Here is a 16,778-nt window from a genome sequence, read left to right on the forward strand (position 1 = left end):
ATGTGCAGAGCTGGAGAGAAGCATTCATTAGGAAGAAACTTAATGGAAAAACAAAATAACCACAGCCAACTGCAGCTGTTGAGAAGAAAAAATTTCCCAGGGATGTGGCCAACCCTTGCACCATCAAGTCTTGATCAACTTTCTTAAAAGATCTTAATGCCTTGAAGTTGCAGGAGCACCAGTCAAATACCAGTCTGATCCAAAACCAGTCAGCTGTAATCTAAGAACTGTAAAAGAGCATCAAATCAAAGATGTCAGGGCCTGCACATGGTAAACTCCTGTTACTGCAACTGCTTTTGCTCATCCAAATACTGCAGAGATTCTGAAGGTGTTGTGTGATTTCCAAATGTCTGGAAAAGTGGTAAATCTTCAAAGAAAATAAAAAAATAATCCTGCCATCCTTGTTCAAGTGGGTGTGTTTGTCCCTGATATCACTAATTTAGACCAGTAACAGCTCAGAGCACCCTCTTTTCCACTATTGCAGAGTAATGGCTGTTTCTGTCTGCTCTCTTTGTAGATTGAACCTCCTAGTCCCTACACCAGCCTGGAGACTCAGGTTAGTACCACCCCACCCACTTCTTTCTCAAAGGAGGTTGAAGGAGAGGGCTGTGCTGGTGTTGCCCCCCTTATGGGGGGTGTCCTGGGCAGGGGCAGGTGTGGCAGCAGCTCCTGGTGTCCCTGGCTGGGCTGGGCAGGTGTGGCAGCAGCTCCTGGTGTCCCTGGCTGGGCTGGGCAGGTGTGGCAGCAGCTCCTGGTGTCCCTGGCTGGGCTGGGCAGGTGTGGCAGCAGCTCCTGGTGTCCCTGGCTGGGCTGGGCAGGTGTGGCAGCAGCTCCTGGTGTCCCTGGCTGGGCAGGGCAGGTGTGGCAGCAGCTCCTGGTGTCCCTGGCTGGGCAGGGCAGGTGTGGCAGCAGCTCCTGGTGTCCCTGGCTGAGCTGGGCAGGTGTGGCAGCAGCTCCTGGTGTCCCTGGCTGGGCAGGTGTGGCAGCAGCTCCTGGTGTCCCTGGCTGGGCTGGGCAGGTGTGGCAGCAGCTCCTGGTGTCTCTGGCTGGGCAGGTGTGGCTGCAGGTTCCTGACAGGCAGGTGAGGAAGGGCCTGGCACAGAGCTGGACACAGCAGAACTGACCTGTGTGTGCTGAAAGAGGACACAGTGCTCAGGCAGAGTGAGCACCTTTGGTGCTGTTCTCATTTCTTTGTTTATTCTGCTCCCCAGCCTCTGCCCTGTTCCTGCTGCTGATGTTACTCTCAAACACTTGTGCTGATGATTTTTTTTCTTTAGACATTACAATGAACAGTAATGAATCTGTGGAGCTGCCTGGCACCAGAAGGTCAAAGTGACAGGAGAGATTTTACAAAGTCACTGATGCTTTGATTTGTGTTTTCTAACAAGGCAGCATCATTGATTTCCATTCTTGCTGATCTCTGGGAGACAGCAAGGGCTGTGGAGCTTGCATACTGAAGATGAGTGTTTATTCAGAACACATTTCCAATGCCCCTGAGTGACTGCATAAATATTTCTACCTTTGTCTTCTGCTGCCTTTCTCTGGGGAAAGCTTTTGACTGTTTTGTTATTTGTTTCAACAAGCACAGTACATCTATTTTATGGACCTCACTTCAGAGCCAAGTCCTTGTGAGTCAAAACTGGCAAGGAAGGATCACACAGAGTTTGTTAAACACAGTGGCATTATAAAGTGCTGTCAAAACACAGTGTATGTAATAAAGAACTGATCTGTGCATAGTGTAGAACTGGATATACACAGTAATGATGAACACTTACTTTATTACTGACTTAAAATAGTGTAAGAACATGAGTTTGTGTTACTGAAGGTGCTAGGGGGAAATGCATATGTGAGTATGAGCAAGAGAACTTTGCATTTGGAGAAGTGACAAGATCATCCTCAGCTGCTGTTAATTCTGGCTGAGGAGGTGCCTTCAGCCCCAGCAGTCCTCCTCCTTATCCTGCATCCTCTCTGACCTGTTGGCATTCCCTCTCCTGGCCCATCACCTCCCTGCTAATGCTCTCAGCAGGACTGCCAGGCCCAAAGTTTCTGTATTTTCAAGGCACCTTAATATTGTTGGGGTCAGGGAAGGCACAGGTGCCCTGTTTAATGAATAATAAAGGTAGAAATCAAATGTACCCTCATTTCATATTTCTTTCAGTGTTACTGAAAGGCACATCTGTTTTCTGTAGAAATTTCTTCTGATTTCTTCTGATGTTGAAATAGATGAGGAGAGTCAAACCTTCTCACTTGTGTCCCAAAGTGTTTCAGCCTGGGGGCTGCTCTTGCAGGATGTCCAGAGTGGGGAGGGAGCAGAGTATTTGTTCTGGGAGAGGTAGAACAGCTGGAAAACTTCTCAGCTGAAGGTCAGGGGGCAGCTTTGCTCTCTGGGCATGTATTTCTCTTTACCTGAACTGTTCAAAAGCATTCAGATTAACAGTGGAAGTTTATGGTTTTTTATCCTGACTAAGAAATTAGCAGTTTTAGCTGCAAGTGTCTCTGTTTTCTCTGCTGTGAAAAAGCACTTTGAGTAGAATAATATCAGCAGTGCTAACATTTTACAGCCTTGAACAGAAGGTTAGCTCCTCTGATTAGTAAAGAATCCTCACATTTGCAGAAGTTTCCTGCATGCTTTATTCTCCTCCTTTTTCTTTGGGGCCAGATGGGAGCAGAGAATTGCACTGACCTCGATCACTTCACCCTCTGTGGGGTGTTCCCTGCACAGCATTTCTTGAAAACTGGGATGGATTTTACCTTGGGGCTGGTTTGAAATTCTGCTGACACGTGGGGTCTGTTTGTGTGTTGTTTCATTTTCTGTAATAGCCACAGCTGAACACAGCTGAAAAGGCTTTTGTGATGCTGCTTTTTTTTTTTCCACACACACTCCTGCAATTTTCCTCAGGTTATGCTGGGAGCAAACCTCAGTGGCAAAGTGATTATGTGTTATTATACAGCCAAGTGATTTAAAATGTTAATTCCATTCCTGGGATGGAGAGGCACAGCACAGAAAACAAAAATGCACCAAGAATTTCTTACAAACAATCAGATAATAATTGGATAAATATAGATGTGCCCAGCTGTGTTTTACATGCAGCACTTCCCAGATCTAGTCACAATAATTCTGTAGCCAGGGCAGCTTTGAAATGGCTGTACCCATTGCATGGGAATATTTGCACTGGGAATTGTGTCTGTTTCTGGAATTGCCTCTCCCTGGCTCCTGGAGCTGAGGAGTTATGCAGAAGATTCTTTTGCTCACCTGCCTGAGCTGCTGCCCAGATCACACAAAGCAAGATTGAAAAGAAAAAAGACACAAATGTTTGATTGTCTTGCCTTACAGCAGTTTATCACCACACTTGGTGAGCAGTGGGCATCTCTCACTCCCAAAGCTGCTAGCTGCACATTTATGCAAGAGATAAAATTTGTCTGAAAACACATTTCAGTGGGAAATTAAGGAAGGAAGCTAATAATCTTGGGTTACTTCAAATATTCCCTGTATTTCCTCTTCAGGAAAAAGAAACCAAAATTTTGACTTGCTGGTTTGGCCCTTGTTAGTCCTGGTGGGAAATGTGTGGTTCAAAATCCTTTCCCTGACTGAAAAATCCTGTGCTGGCCAGGCCAAAAGGTGATTTTACTGTGGAAATGGCACAGCTGTAAAACAGTTGTAAACTTGAAATAGTTTTCATCTTGCTGCTTATGCATAACGCAATTTATTACATGTGTTGTTCCATGACTCCACAGGAACCAGAAAGAATTATTATTTCTTTGTTCCTGTATCTTTTAGCATTGAATTGTGCTTTATCCTATGTAGTAAATGTTACCTACATTTCTAATTGCTCAACTGTCTTCTAAGGCTTATGTTTACATATGGCAAGCAAAATATTTTTAATAAACGCTGATAAATCATGCTATTAAAAGAGCAAGCACTGGGGGCCTATAAAATGACACTAAGTTAATTATTTACCAATTATCTAGATGCTAATTTGGTTGTGATCTTCAACAGTGTTTGGTTTTTCAGTAAGCAGGAAACCAGCAATGTTTGATCTTGCAGAGCACCTTTCTGGCAGCTCAGCTTTGAACTTGTGTTATCACAGTGCTTCTGGCTGAACACAGGGTCTTACAAAGGTCAAAGAGTTACCCTTGCTTAGTGGCTGCTTTGTTAATTCTTTTAAGGGCAAAAAAGCAAAATACAGTTGAAATAACAATGAGGCAGCAAGTCAGCCTGTTGGTAACCTTTCCTCAAGGTGTGCTGCCTGTTCCTTTGCCTGTGAAAACACAGGAATGTTCTGTAAATGAGGGTCATTGCCTTTTTATTTTAGGCATCAAACTGACATATTCTTCACATTCCCTTTTTTTCCCTTTTTGAGTAGTTTTGTGTTCTTTATAGCCCAGCCTTTCAAAACTGACACACATGAAACTGTTGATTTTTTATCTTGTCTTTAAATGCTGATGTGGAGCCCAAGTTTAGAGATGCACAGGTCCCTGCTGCAGGTTTCTGGTGTCACCCTGTGCAGGAGTCCCTTTCTGTCTCTCCTGGCCCTGTGGCCACTCTCCCTGTGCCACTTCTGGCCATGACCTGAAAACTCACCCTGTTGAAATGAGAGCATCATTTCAGATTGCATTTGCTCCAGAGTGCATTGGGAGGCTTTGGCACAGTGTCTGGTTTACACTGAGCTTGCCAGCAAAGGAAGTTAATCAAGAATTGTTGGTCCAAGGTGAATTCTTGCTCTGTTTTTAGCTTAAATGGCTTTCCACAGTGGACAGTCCTACATCTTGAGCTAATCCATCCAACTGCAGGATTAGGTTGTGTATTTTCAAAAGCATGATTTCCTTGAAAAAGCTCCTGAAACAGCTGTCTGAGCCTGTGTGCTCCATCCAACTCCAATCCAAATATTGGCATAATTCAAAAAATGCCATTCAGCATTTGCTGAGTGGGAGAGTGGGCATTGCAGTCAGTCAAGGACCGGGGTAATTTTCATTTTCCCTCTCCTGCCCCTCACTCCTGCCATCTCAGCTCTCATGAAAATGCAGAATTAGAAAGCTGGGGAAGGTCATCCTGGGAAATTCAGACTGCAGAGGGTGAGCAGGGCTTGCCTGTCCTTTATCACCTCATGATGCAAGCACATGTTTTTCCTCCTAGGTTTCATGTTCTTAATTAGAATTTAACCTCTTGTTTGATGGGTCCCATTTTCTGGATGTTTTTCAAGCTGGGTTGCCTTGTGCCTAATGTCTCTGTTCCCTCTGTGGCAGTTAATTTTGTTCCAGAAATATTTGTGAATATGCTGCCTGAAGTAGAACACTTTTAGGATGCCCTTATTTCCATTATTGTCTGCCTTTGTGATATTGTGTGTATCTGAATAACTTAAGTGTTTTGATGTCTGAAAAAAAATACAGTGGAAGCTGAATTCTGTCAGTATAATTTGCTTTTTCTATCCAGATTCAAAATTATAGGACTTAGGCTGAAATCAGACTTGTTTTTCTACTTATGAAACCGTTGGTTTTGCTGGATATTTTGAAATCTTGAATAACTGTATGTTTGCACAAGAGAAAGTAATTTGCAGAGCTGAGTAACAGCCCTTACTCAGTAAAAACAAGACTTGCAAGTCAGGCAGTGTCATCAATGTGAATCCTCACTTGCTTTGGGTTGGAGGTGCTGTTTTAGTGTTTCCCCAAGTCTGGGCCCTGATGCAAAAATATTTGCTTCTAATTTCAGTGAATTGCTGGCTTTTAAATTATTTATTGGCAGCAGTGCTGAAGGGCAGTGGGTTTCCAGGATGTGTGCATTTTCAGTCAACACGTGTGAGCTGCTGCATTTAAAATTCCTGTTCCAGCCTTCAGTGGGAAGGAAGGATGCATGAGCTGGTGACAGTCACAGGCATGCAAATGCTGGGCAAAGACACAGTGAAATTCCTGAAAATGCTGAGGGGTGTTTGCCAGGCTGCTTGAAGGCATCCAGCTGTCCCTGCCTGTGAATGGGATCCCAGAGCTGAGCAGGAAAAGCTTTTCTTGGCACTTGTGGGGTTTAGAGATTCGAGGTGGTTTTTTTCAAGACAAAGCCATGCCTTTTGGTATTTTCATAGGAGGTGAGCAGAAGATTCTCCTCAAGCCCAGTGCTGTGTTGTGCATGTCACACCAGAGAAGTGCTGGAGGTTCAGGGGTTCTCCTCCTGCAGGAGACAATTGTGACAATCACCAGGTAAACACAAATCCCAGAAGTTTTTTCTTTACCAGTCTTTGGAGCATAGTGCAATCCTGCAATCTCCTGGTCTTAAACATCCATGTAAGTCCCCTAGAGAAATTCCTTTAAAAAGGAGATGTTAGAGCAGGAATTTGATTTTCTCAGTCCCCCAGCTGTGATATTTTGTGATAAACCTCAGCCATGCAGTGGCAGGGATGAGATTTGTGCCCATCCTGGCAGTACCAGAAATGCCAGAAATTCACTGGGGGTCCCAGTTCAGGCTGGGCACTGGAGCCTGGTGAGTGGGAACTCTGCAAATGGAAATTCCAGGTACTGGGACCAATAGCCAAAGTCTTACACTGCAGGTTTAATTAAAGCATCTCAGAGAATTTGCATCCTCTAAACATTTTAACACTCAGCAGGAACTTTGAGTCAAAGCCAAAGGATAATAAGAATTAAACCACATTTTACCCATGTACATTACAAGGATTTATATTCTTTGCTGTCGCTTAATAATGTCATAGCTGGTGTTACATATGACCTTGTAAAATGCTGTGATCCCTTCAAACATTTATTTTTAAGTAAAAAACGATGAATTTTTTCCAGCTATCCCACTGTCATGTTTTTTTTTTTTCAAGTTTAAAATTGGTTTTGGAACATAGCCTAGAAAGAACAATTTCACTCCCCATCATTATTTTTAGGAAAATTTGCATAGCTTGCTTTTACAAAGGTATATAAAGACATAATGGTACTAGATGGAGAAGGGTAGCTGTGGAGTGCTTTGTTTCTCTTTGCCAAAATTTCATTTAACCATGAGATATCATCTCAGGGATTGAGAACAAACTTGTAATTTCAGAGAAAAATGTAAAAGCTGCTTCTCCATATAAACTTCTGTTATGTGTTACCAGAGATTAACAAAAGAAATGGGAAATAACAAATAGCTGAAAATAAGGAGTATCTTGTGTCCCTGTAACAAAATATCTGAGCAAGAAACTGAACAAAAAATAAATGTACTGTTGTTATCAGTCACTCTTTGGTCAGGTGGAGGAGAAACCTTCACTGCAAGTCTCCAGCCAGGCCACTAAGTTTCTTTATTTGGATTTTTAGTTCTTCTCTCCTGTTACTGGTGTTCAGCAGCCCTTTGTCAGGGTGGTGTTGCCTTTTCCTGCTTTTATTGATTTCTAGGCAATCCAGGCTGCTAAAATTACTTTTGAGGCTTGTCTTAAGTAAATAAGTTTAATGAAATGGAGGGAAATGCAAAAATGCAAGAATAAAAGGTGGCAGTTTGAGCTGACTGTGGAGATGTGAAGCCTCAGTTTGGAAAATCCTCTGTGAGCTTTGCAATTGTCACCAGGGTCACACACTGAGCACAGCAGGGCTGTGACTGTCCCTGTGTCCCATGTCCTGCACCCTGGGGTGGCACAGCAGTGTCCAGCTGTGTCCCTGTGTCCCTGAGGTGGCACAGCAGTGTCCTGCTGTGTGACAGGGCTGTGTCCCTGTGTCCCTGGGGTGGCACAGCAGTGTCCTGCTGTGTGACAGGAGTTGTCCCTGTGTCCCTGTGTCCCTGAGGTGGCACAGCAGTGTCCTGCTGTGTGACAGGGCTGTGTCCCTGTGTCCCTGGGGTGGCACAGCAGTGTCCAGCTGTGTCCCTGTGTCCCTGAGGTGGCACAGCAGTGTCCTGCTGTGTGACAGGGCTGTGTCCCTGTGTCCCTGGGGTGGCACAGCAGTGTCCAGCTGTGTCCCTGTGTCCCTGAGGTGGCACAGCAGTGTCCTGCTGTGTGACAGGGCTGTGTCCCTGTGTCCCTGTGTCCCTGGGGTGGCACAGCAGTGTCCTGCTGTGTGACAGGAGTTGTCCCTGTGTCCCTGGGGTGGCACAGCAGTGTCCTGCTGTGTGACAGGGCTGTGTCCCTGTGTCCCTGGGGTGGCACAGCAGTGTCCTGCTGTGTGACAGGGCTGTGTCCCTGTGTCCCTGTGTCCCTGGGGTGGCACAGCAGTGTCCAGCTGTGTCCCTGTGTCCCTGGGGTGGCACAGCAGTGTCCAGCTGTGTGACAGGGCTGTGTCCCTGTGTCCCTGGGGTGGCACAGCAGTGTCCTGCTGTGTCCCTGTGTCCCTGGGGTGGCACAGCAGTGTCCAGCTGTGTGACAGGGCTGTGTCCCTGTGTCCCTGGGGTGGCACAGCAGTGTCCAGCTGTGTGACAGGGCTGTGTCCCTGTCCCTGTGTCCCTGTGTCCCTGGGGTGGCACAGCAGTGTCCTGCTGTGTGACAGGGCTGTGTCCCTGTGTCCCTGGGGTGGCACAGCAGTGTCCAGCTGTGTCCCTGTGTCCCTGGGGTGGCACAGCAGTGTCCTGCTGTGTGACAGGGCTGTCCTGGCTCAGAGCACAAGGGGGGCTGCCAGGAGATGCCCCCAGTGCCCCAGCCCAGCCCATCTGTTTGTTCCTTGAGCAGCTGAGTGTTTCTCTGAAGTGCTGCTGTGCTTTCTCCACAAGGACCTTTAGCATAATTTTATTCTTAATTAACTCTGAGCCAGTTTTCCAAACTGTTCCCATGACACGTGGCTGGAGCAGGACTGCTGCATAATCAGTGCACCATATGTGGGGAGGTAGAAAATGTGTGTTTATCCTTTTGGTCTCTAATTCTTTTCTATTGCAGATTTTCTGTCCTGTAGCCCAAACTCTCAAATGCTTACCAAAAAATTGAAAAGATTTTGTCTTAGAAAACTTCCCCTGATTTTATGCTTTCATCTGCATCTGCTGCCATCAGCACCCTGTCCCTTAAGCACTTTGCTTTAGTGCAAGTATTTCAGGTGCCAAGTGCAGCCTCCCTGCTTTTTATTATTATTTGTTGCTGTTAAATATATTTACCTAATATGTAAAGCTAAAAATAGTTGTGCTTCTGAGGGAATGTGGAGTTCTTGCTGGTTTATAGACTTGGTGTAGTTGAGCTGTACCACTATCAAATTCATCTAAGGTATGCCCAGTTAGTGGGATCACTGAAAAGAAGTTAATATTGATGTTTCACCACAGAGGTACATGAATACAAAATTTCTTGGCATTAATTAAAAAATTTTTACAGGATCCCCTTGTTATTTAACAAAGCATTAAATACTTGTCCAGAGAGCACAGTGAGAACCTTCAGGCAGATTTTTAAACCCCTAAACAAGCTTAAGGCAAGTAATTTGGTGTTTTTGCATCACCTTTCACATATTATTCATAGGGTTTGTTTGTGTTCTTACTGCTCTGTGTAAAAGGCAAATGCTGGCCAAGAATAAGCATGATTATTTTTATTGCCACCATGGCAAAGCTGAGCTGTGTGATCTCTGCCCGTTGAGCCCAGCTGGTGCTGAGCTCTGAGCAGGACACAGGGATGCTCCAGCTGCTCCTCTGGAGGTGCTGCCTCTCAGAGAACACCAGATAATCTTGGGCAAAGCTTAATTCTGCCTGCATTTCTGGAAGTTTGTCTTGAACTTGCATCTGTCCTGAAGCAGCTGCTCCTCAGAGTCTCACTGGCAGAGTTTTAGCTCTTCACAATGACCTGAGGTGTCACTGGGTGCAGCTCTGCATTTTCCACTGGGGTCTTCCAAATCCTTGTGCTGATCTCAGTGGTTTCTAGTGAGGTGTTTGAGCAGTTCTGCCTTTGGAAGGGCCGTGGGTGACCCAGGGCTCTGCAGTGATGAGAGTCCCATGCTCTGTGCCAGACACAGCAACTGTGAGCAACTGCAGTGAAGGCTATAGCCGGCTAAATAATTTGTTGTGCACTGTTTCTCTGTTTATGATTCAGTTTTCAAGACCCTTTAAAGTGAAATTGGATACACTACAAAGTGTTGGTTTCATGTGTTTTATTTGCAGTTTAATCAGCGTGATCCAGCTGCCAGTGCAGGGGAAACCAGAGCTCGATTTTTAATTATCCCTGCTTTGCCTGAGTTAGGAATTCCCAGTAGTGCTGTCTGAGAAAAGATGCCAAAAACCACATTGTTCTTTAATTAGCTGTTGTAATTGTTTCAGTCTTATCTCCATGATTAGCAGCAGCATTAAATACAGCAGTAAGAATAGGCCTGCCCTCTTTGTGCTGCCCTAGTAAACACAATATCCTTATTCTGGTAAGGGACATAATATAAAATCTATTAGAAGCCAACTAGTGTTGATTGGAAAATGATAAAGAGCAGTTACCATCAAGTGCAGATTGCTTTGTAAAGTTGGTTCGTAGCCATTCTTCTGGGATGGCTTTACTGCCCAGTTTTGGGGAAAACACCAGAAAAACCATTTCTGCTGCAGAGAAGCCTTTGCAGATCCTGCAGAGGCTCTGATACAAGCTGGACAATGATCTGCTGCCGCTAAGCTCAGTGCCCATCCAGTTTTAAGGATCCTTTTTACCCCTGTGCAAAGCAGTTGCATTGTTAGAGATGGAAAATTGCAGAATATTCCCCAGAGAGACATTTTTAAAATCTGTTTCATGGTGATTTTTATTCTGAGGTTTAAAGCTCCTCTGCAGTGGTGCATCTGTTGAGGGGAGTTTTACTTTGCAAAGAACATTTCTGCACAAGCAGAATGTGTGTTAGATCTGTTTCAGAATGGATGGTGATGCATAGACATGTAAAAATACATTTAAAGTACTTCATGATTCCCATGCCTGCTTTGATGGTGTTGAACTACCTGCTAAAGTGCCAGTTATTACTTCTAAGTCCCTAAATACCTTTGTAAATTTGGCTTTAAGTATCAATGCATGTGGGAAAAGTAGGAATAATGCTCTTGGAAAATGCAGATTTAAGTTAGGTCATGCAGTCTAAAGTGAGCATTTGTGAGTGTAAAACGAGCACTTCTAGAGGAATGTAATTGCTGTGGTAATGGCTGTACTCACAGACTGTGGAAATGTGAATATTTTGGCTGGTGCTATGTTTTTGTAAAGTAATTGACAGAACCTTTTGTGCTGACATTGCAGCCCCACTGTGCTCCAGGGTCAGCAGCAGAGCTGGCAGCAGGCTCAGGTTTTGGGTTCAGAGTTCAGGTGTGGCACAGAGCTTCACCTGGGCACACACCCAGCAGTGCTCTTGTTTAAGTCCCATGAAGTAAAGTGATGCTACCCTCATTAGCAGAGTAGAGAAATAAGGTTTTGTGGCACTTAAACCCATATTTCCTGAGTCTAAACCCAGTGCTTGGGCCAAAACAAAAATAAAAATAAAATCATTCCAACTAAACTTGCAGAAAAACAAGTGTAAATTAGGGGTGAGCTGGTGAAAGAACAGAAATGAGTTTATGTTTGCATTGGATTACTCAGTGTGTACCAAAATTACTCTAGTTTGCAAGTGTAAAAAATTATCATTTTCATGTCAATGAAACTGAAAAAAACAGCAATTATTCAGTGCTTTGAGGTTATCTGAATTGTTCTCCATAATTTCTAAAAGGGTCAGATTAATACTGCTGATGCTTTGTTTGAATAGCACTGCAAGAGTTTATCCTGGTTTACAGTAGAAATCCAGTTCTGTTAAACACTAAAACATCAGGTATTTGTCCAGTGGGAAAACAGCTCAACTAAAATCTAAGTGTATTTATTAGATTATTCATTTGGAGATAAATTATTTAAACAACAAAAACTAGCAGGCAGCCCATCTGTCCAGCTGAACTTCACTTCTAATACAATCTACCAGCAGAATTCTGCTGTTGTTTCATTCCATGTGGAGAATTAAACCTGGTAATGAGCCAGAACACTGCTAGGACTTACACAATACAGGCAGCACTGGGATACTTCTTACTCTGTCAGAGATGCTGAACAGTCTAGGCTGGTTAAAGTATTGAAATCAGAAGAACTGAATCAATATAAGATGGGGAATTAAGTCTGGTTTCTCTGCTCTCCATCAGCCACAGGAGGATGCTGAGCCAGCCATTAATTAGGTGACCATTTGTATTGATGCTGAGGTGTAATCCCATAAAGATTTCTTTAAATCAGCACCAGTAATCTGGGCTAGTGTCAGTGCTTCCACACATGAAGCAGAGGGTTTCAGAACAGAGTTTTGGGATTGCAGTGGGTGTGTGACCTGCTGCTCCCCTTGGGTTTCTGCATGCAGTTCCTGGCCAGTGGCTGAGACCTTGTGCAATCAGGATGTCTGTGATCACACTGGATGGAACCACCTTGGCTATTTTACTGCTTCTGACAGTGTGTCCATACTGTTCTGCATTCCCAGAAGAGAAAATACAGGCTTGGCAGACTACATTGCAAATATAAAAAGTTCTCTGCACAAAAGACTTGTGGAGCTGTGTTAATTATTCAGTTGCCTTCCTCCACTGTCAGTCTCTGATTTCTCTAGAAGTAAAAATGGTTGCACAATTTCCTTAACTTCACATTTCAGGAAATGTCATGAAAACACCAAAACAAAGTGGGGAGAGTTTAGTGAGCTCAAATACCAGTGGTACCCCTGGGATGAGCTGGAAATGGGTGGAGAATGTGAAGGCAGGTACAGAGAACAGCAGCATCAGAGTTTTACATGAATCCAAGCCCTGAAATGTCAGATGGGGATGAGTGGAGAGCACCAGAGCACCATTGTGCAGTCAAGGGATCATGAGCTTTACAAATATTAACCTGTCAGACACAGACACATTCTGTGGCAGCATCAATGATCTCATTGTTATAAATGCACATTGATTCTGTACATTCACATTCTGCAGAGTACTTCCAGGAACTGAAGCCAAAGTTGCCCAAAAGGAGGGGAAGAGGCCAGCTGGCAGCTTTGCTGCTCAAAGGGGTTTGAGAAATTCCCCAGTTTTGGGGAAGCAGGAGGCAAATCCTGCCACATCCCTCTGTGGCAATAACTGCTCCCCAGCATTTATCTGTCCCCCTGAGACAACTTGGAAATTACCTTGCAGTGGTGGACAGGTACTACCTGTAGATTTTAAATACACATGTGAACAATTAATTCTAATCTCACCAGCAGTGCATATAAACAGCAGGATTGGAACATTGCACTTGTATAATCCTGTCTGGTGCTTCTGAACCTGAATTTAAATGAGTGACTCCCAAGCACAAATGCTGTTGTAGGGGTTCTCCTGGATGTGCCATCCTTGCAGCAGCTCCTGCAAATCCTCATTGTCCAATCTTGCATCTGGAAACAAGCCAAGTGCTGCCAAATGTTTTACAACTGTTGTTATTTAAGATTTTTAGTTAGCAGTAAAGGACACAAACCTCTCTGTTCTTTGCTTCTCGGGTTCCTGTGCAATTATGCCACTGATGTGCTCATTATAATTTGTCTCCACTAATCCTTGGGGACTCCAGAGCTGCTGCCCTTAGACTGGGAAGTTCAGGCTGTACCAGCTGTGTCAACCAGCAGAACTTCTCCTTGGAGATAAAACTGCATTAGAATTGGAGTAGATTTGTTTTGAACCTCACGTGTGCATGTCTTGCTGTGGAGCTCCTCTGGAGCTGGTTAGAAAGGTAATATTCTGTTTTTCACTTAAACAGTCATCACTTTTCTTCTGGTTTAGTTGTGGGCTGAGGGTGTGGAAGAGATGATTTCATCAGCCCCAGGGCCAGGTCCTGTCTCAGCCAGGGCACACCCCACCCCTTCCAGTACAGAATGCACAGGAGCCTTCCCTAATAAATGTCATTTGGCCCCACATCTGGGGGATTTGAGCTGCCAGAGTGATCTGTACTGGTTTTGTTCCACAAGATTACCCCAAAATGTTCTGAAGTGACCAAGGGCCTCTTCTGTGCTAAAAATAAATGTAAAAATTAGCAGTGAAGGTAATTTTTCAGTTGATTTGAAAAACTCAACTGTACCAAAGGAAATCTTCCTGGTCTCTGCTTTGCCACTAACACCAAAAGATGTTTCTTTTAATTCTGGACATGTTTGCATTGATCTGCTCTGTGTTAGTGCTTCAGCCACAGTGACATCCCAGATTTAAAAATCTCCAAATCCAGATTGCCCTCTTGCCCCTTTGCTGTCACACAGTGGTGGTCACAGGTTTGGCTCTGTCTTGGGTCTCAGTTTCAGATCTTTCTCTGCTCAAAAGATCAACTGCAAAGTATTTTGAAACCAGTGAGAAAGAAAGGGTGAGGTAAAATTGGCAGAATGGTTAACTGGAGGATACAGGAATTAATTCATGTTTTATGGCCTGCATGGCCTCAGTATGAAAGTTAAGTTCTTTAACTAGAGTTATAAACCTGTCGTTACTTGGCATATTATCCATTGGATGTATCACTTCATGATGTCTTTTCTGGCCTTCTACTAAGGGTGAAAGGCAAATACAGTAAATCCCAGAGCTTTAGAATGAAAAAAAAAAAAAAAAGTGATCTTCATTTGCCTGGTGGTCTTTATTTTGCATAAAATAAGGCTGGAAGAAAATATTCTTTTAATTATAATTTTATTGATGTCTTCCTGTTAATCATAGTGGGATTTAAAAAAAAAATTAAGTCTGTTCCTCATTTATCTTACTGTTTGAAAAAGCCATTAAATTAGTTTCAGGGAAATCTTGTAGGAGTCTTTATAGCTTGTGTGCAGCTGTAGGTTTGTGAGGATCTGGAAAGGCAGAGCCTGTGGAAATGGGAGGCACAGGCTGTGTCAGGCTCCTGCTGGCACCAAGGAAGGTTCATTTTTGGCCACTGCTCTGTTAAAGAGTCACAGTAGCAGGGAGATTCATTTAGGCAAAGATATTAACCAGCAGAAATAGCTGGAGCAATCTTCTCTCCTCCAGCTTTTCCCACATCCCTCCTACTTAAGAGAGAATTAGCAGTAATGTGCTGCATGTATCTCCTCTATGAATTTATAGGTAATTTCATAGCCTTGACCACCATCCTTTGTATATATTTATGTAAGTGAGGTAGAGTGTTTAAGGGGTGCATATCTCAAAGGCTATTAAAATTCAGTATATATTAGGACCTACTTGGGTCCTTGGTTTGGTTAATTCTTTTTCTGTATCAGGGAACTTGAAACAATCCCCTGTGTGGAGTTAAAAAGCATTCTTGCAACAGCTGGTTTGTTAAAAGCCCAGGAGATGCCAAAGGAAATATTGTCATTTGTTAGCTCCAAATGATCCCTTGTGCTCCTTCAAATGGCAGCAGAAGTTCAGAGCCATGTGGAAATACAATTGTGTGCCCTGTCCCAGTTATCTCCCAGTTGGTGTCATTCTCCTTGCATAGCAGATTACACATCTGAAATAATTCACATTTCCAAAGGAAAATCTGAACAAAGACAACTGGACAAGGGTCATGGTGGGAGATAGGAATTGAGAAGTTAACATGTTCCTGTCCTTGTGCTTTTTGTAACAGCTCCTAGGAGATTATCAGGTGAAGGTAATAATGTTAGTGAGGCATATAGATAATTCCTGGAAAATACCAAATTCTGATGCATCCTAACCATGTAGGGTCACAATTTTATAGAACTTGCAAATTAAAATATCTTACAAAGACATCTCAATGAGAGGCTTGAATGAACTGCATGTTATTTTTCTATTACAAAGTATTTTTCTCTAGTTGGGTTTAATTTAGTTTCCAGGATGTGTTCTAGGGGGACCTTGGTTTCTTGAGATAATGTAGAGTTTTCCAGCCTGCAGCTGCAAGGCCTTTAGGATGTTTGGCCTTTGGTTTAGCAGAATACCCAGACTATGTTAAATTATCAGACTTAAGGAATTATAAGTATGCATGCTAAAGGCAGTGAGAATATATAAAAGGCAAAAATCATCAGTAGTTTCTAAATTAATGGTGTCATCTGAGTGCAGCAGTTGCCTCTCCTATTATAACAACACACAGTTGCTAAAATCAGCTGTGGACCATATGGGTCCCTTCTAAGCTCTTTGGGATTTGCTAAAGTATTGCTTAATGATCATGTGCTCAAATATCTGACATCAGAATGTCTATTATTTGACCTATAAAATCAGTGAAACACCAACTGGCAGCTGCCAGAACTCTGTCAGAAAGACTTATCTAAATTTAATATTGGCACACATTCTCATATATAGACTTTGTGAGTTGGTTCTGAAGCCTCCCTTATGTAAAATAACTGTCAGCCCAAATGAGATTTTTGTTTAAATTTTTTAGAAAGGCAGTGTTGGTTAAAGGAGTCCTGTTTTGATGCTTATGTAGGATATTTTTCCACAGCCTTCTGAAGCAGTTCAGGAAGATGCTTTAATTTTTCAGTGGAAATTACTCACTGCTTGTGCTGGCACTGAAATGTCCAATATTTCAATGGGTCTGTGTGTTGTGGGGTGTTTGGGGTGGAAGGTGCACATTGCATTTTAGTGAGAGCTGGCCCCAGACTGCAGCAAGAACACAGAGATAAATCATCCCTCTTTTCTCCCTCTCAATCTGCTGAATCTGCAAGTTGGATTTGCTGCCTCCTGTTTTGCTTTAGGTGAGCTGTGGTTTTCCCATGGAAAATGCCAGTTTCCCTTACAGGTCTGGACAGCTCTCTCACCTGACTATCATCATTGATTTTTGAATTCTCACAGAACTCTGGGTCAGCCCTGCTTGCTTCTATTTGTTCTTCTTCATGATTGTGCTGTGTAACAGAATAATTTTTTTTTTACACTTTTTGCACCTCAGGCTCAGAGTGAGCTGTGTCTGTGTCCAGAGCAGTTCCCTGTGGTTGAGGAAATTCCTTCTGCTGCATCCACTGGGATTTTCTCT

The 16,778-nt window shown here is 43.5% G+C and overlaps 1 protein-coding gene across 4 annotated transcripts in view; it reads left to right on the forward strand.

Moving 5' to 3' along the window:
* The window catches only part of XYLT1 (xylosyltransferase 1), a 141,600-nt gene that overhangs the window by 35,190 nt on the left and 89,632 nt on the right, over nucleotides 1-16,778 (forward strand). For 2 of the 4 annotated variants that reach the window (XM_079320642.1, XM_079320643.1), the window contains exon 2: nucleotides 518-556. The exons of the other annotated variants lie outside the window; for them this stretch is intronic. In XM_079320642.1, coding sequence (XP_079176768.1) covers nucleotides 518-556 — 39 coding nt within the window. The remainder of the gene's footprint in view (nucleotides 1-517; nucleotides 557-16,778) is intronic. 4 annotated transcript variants of the gene reach the window in all.

Source organism: Erithacus rubecula (genome assembly GCF_903797595.1).
Source record: "Erithacus rubecula genome assembly, chromosome: 17".
NCBI classification, from domain to species: domain Eukaryota; kingdom Metazoa; phylum Chordata; class Aves; order Passeriformes; family Muscicapidae; genus Erithacus; species Erithacus rubecula.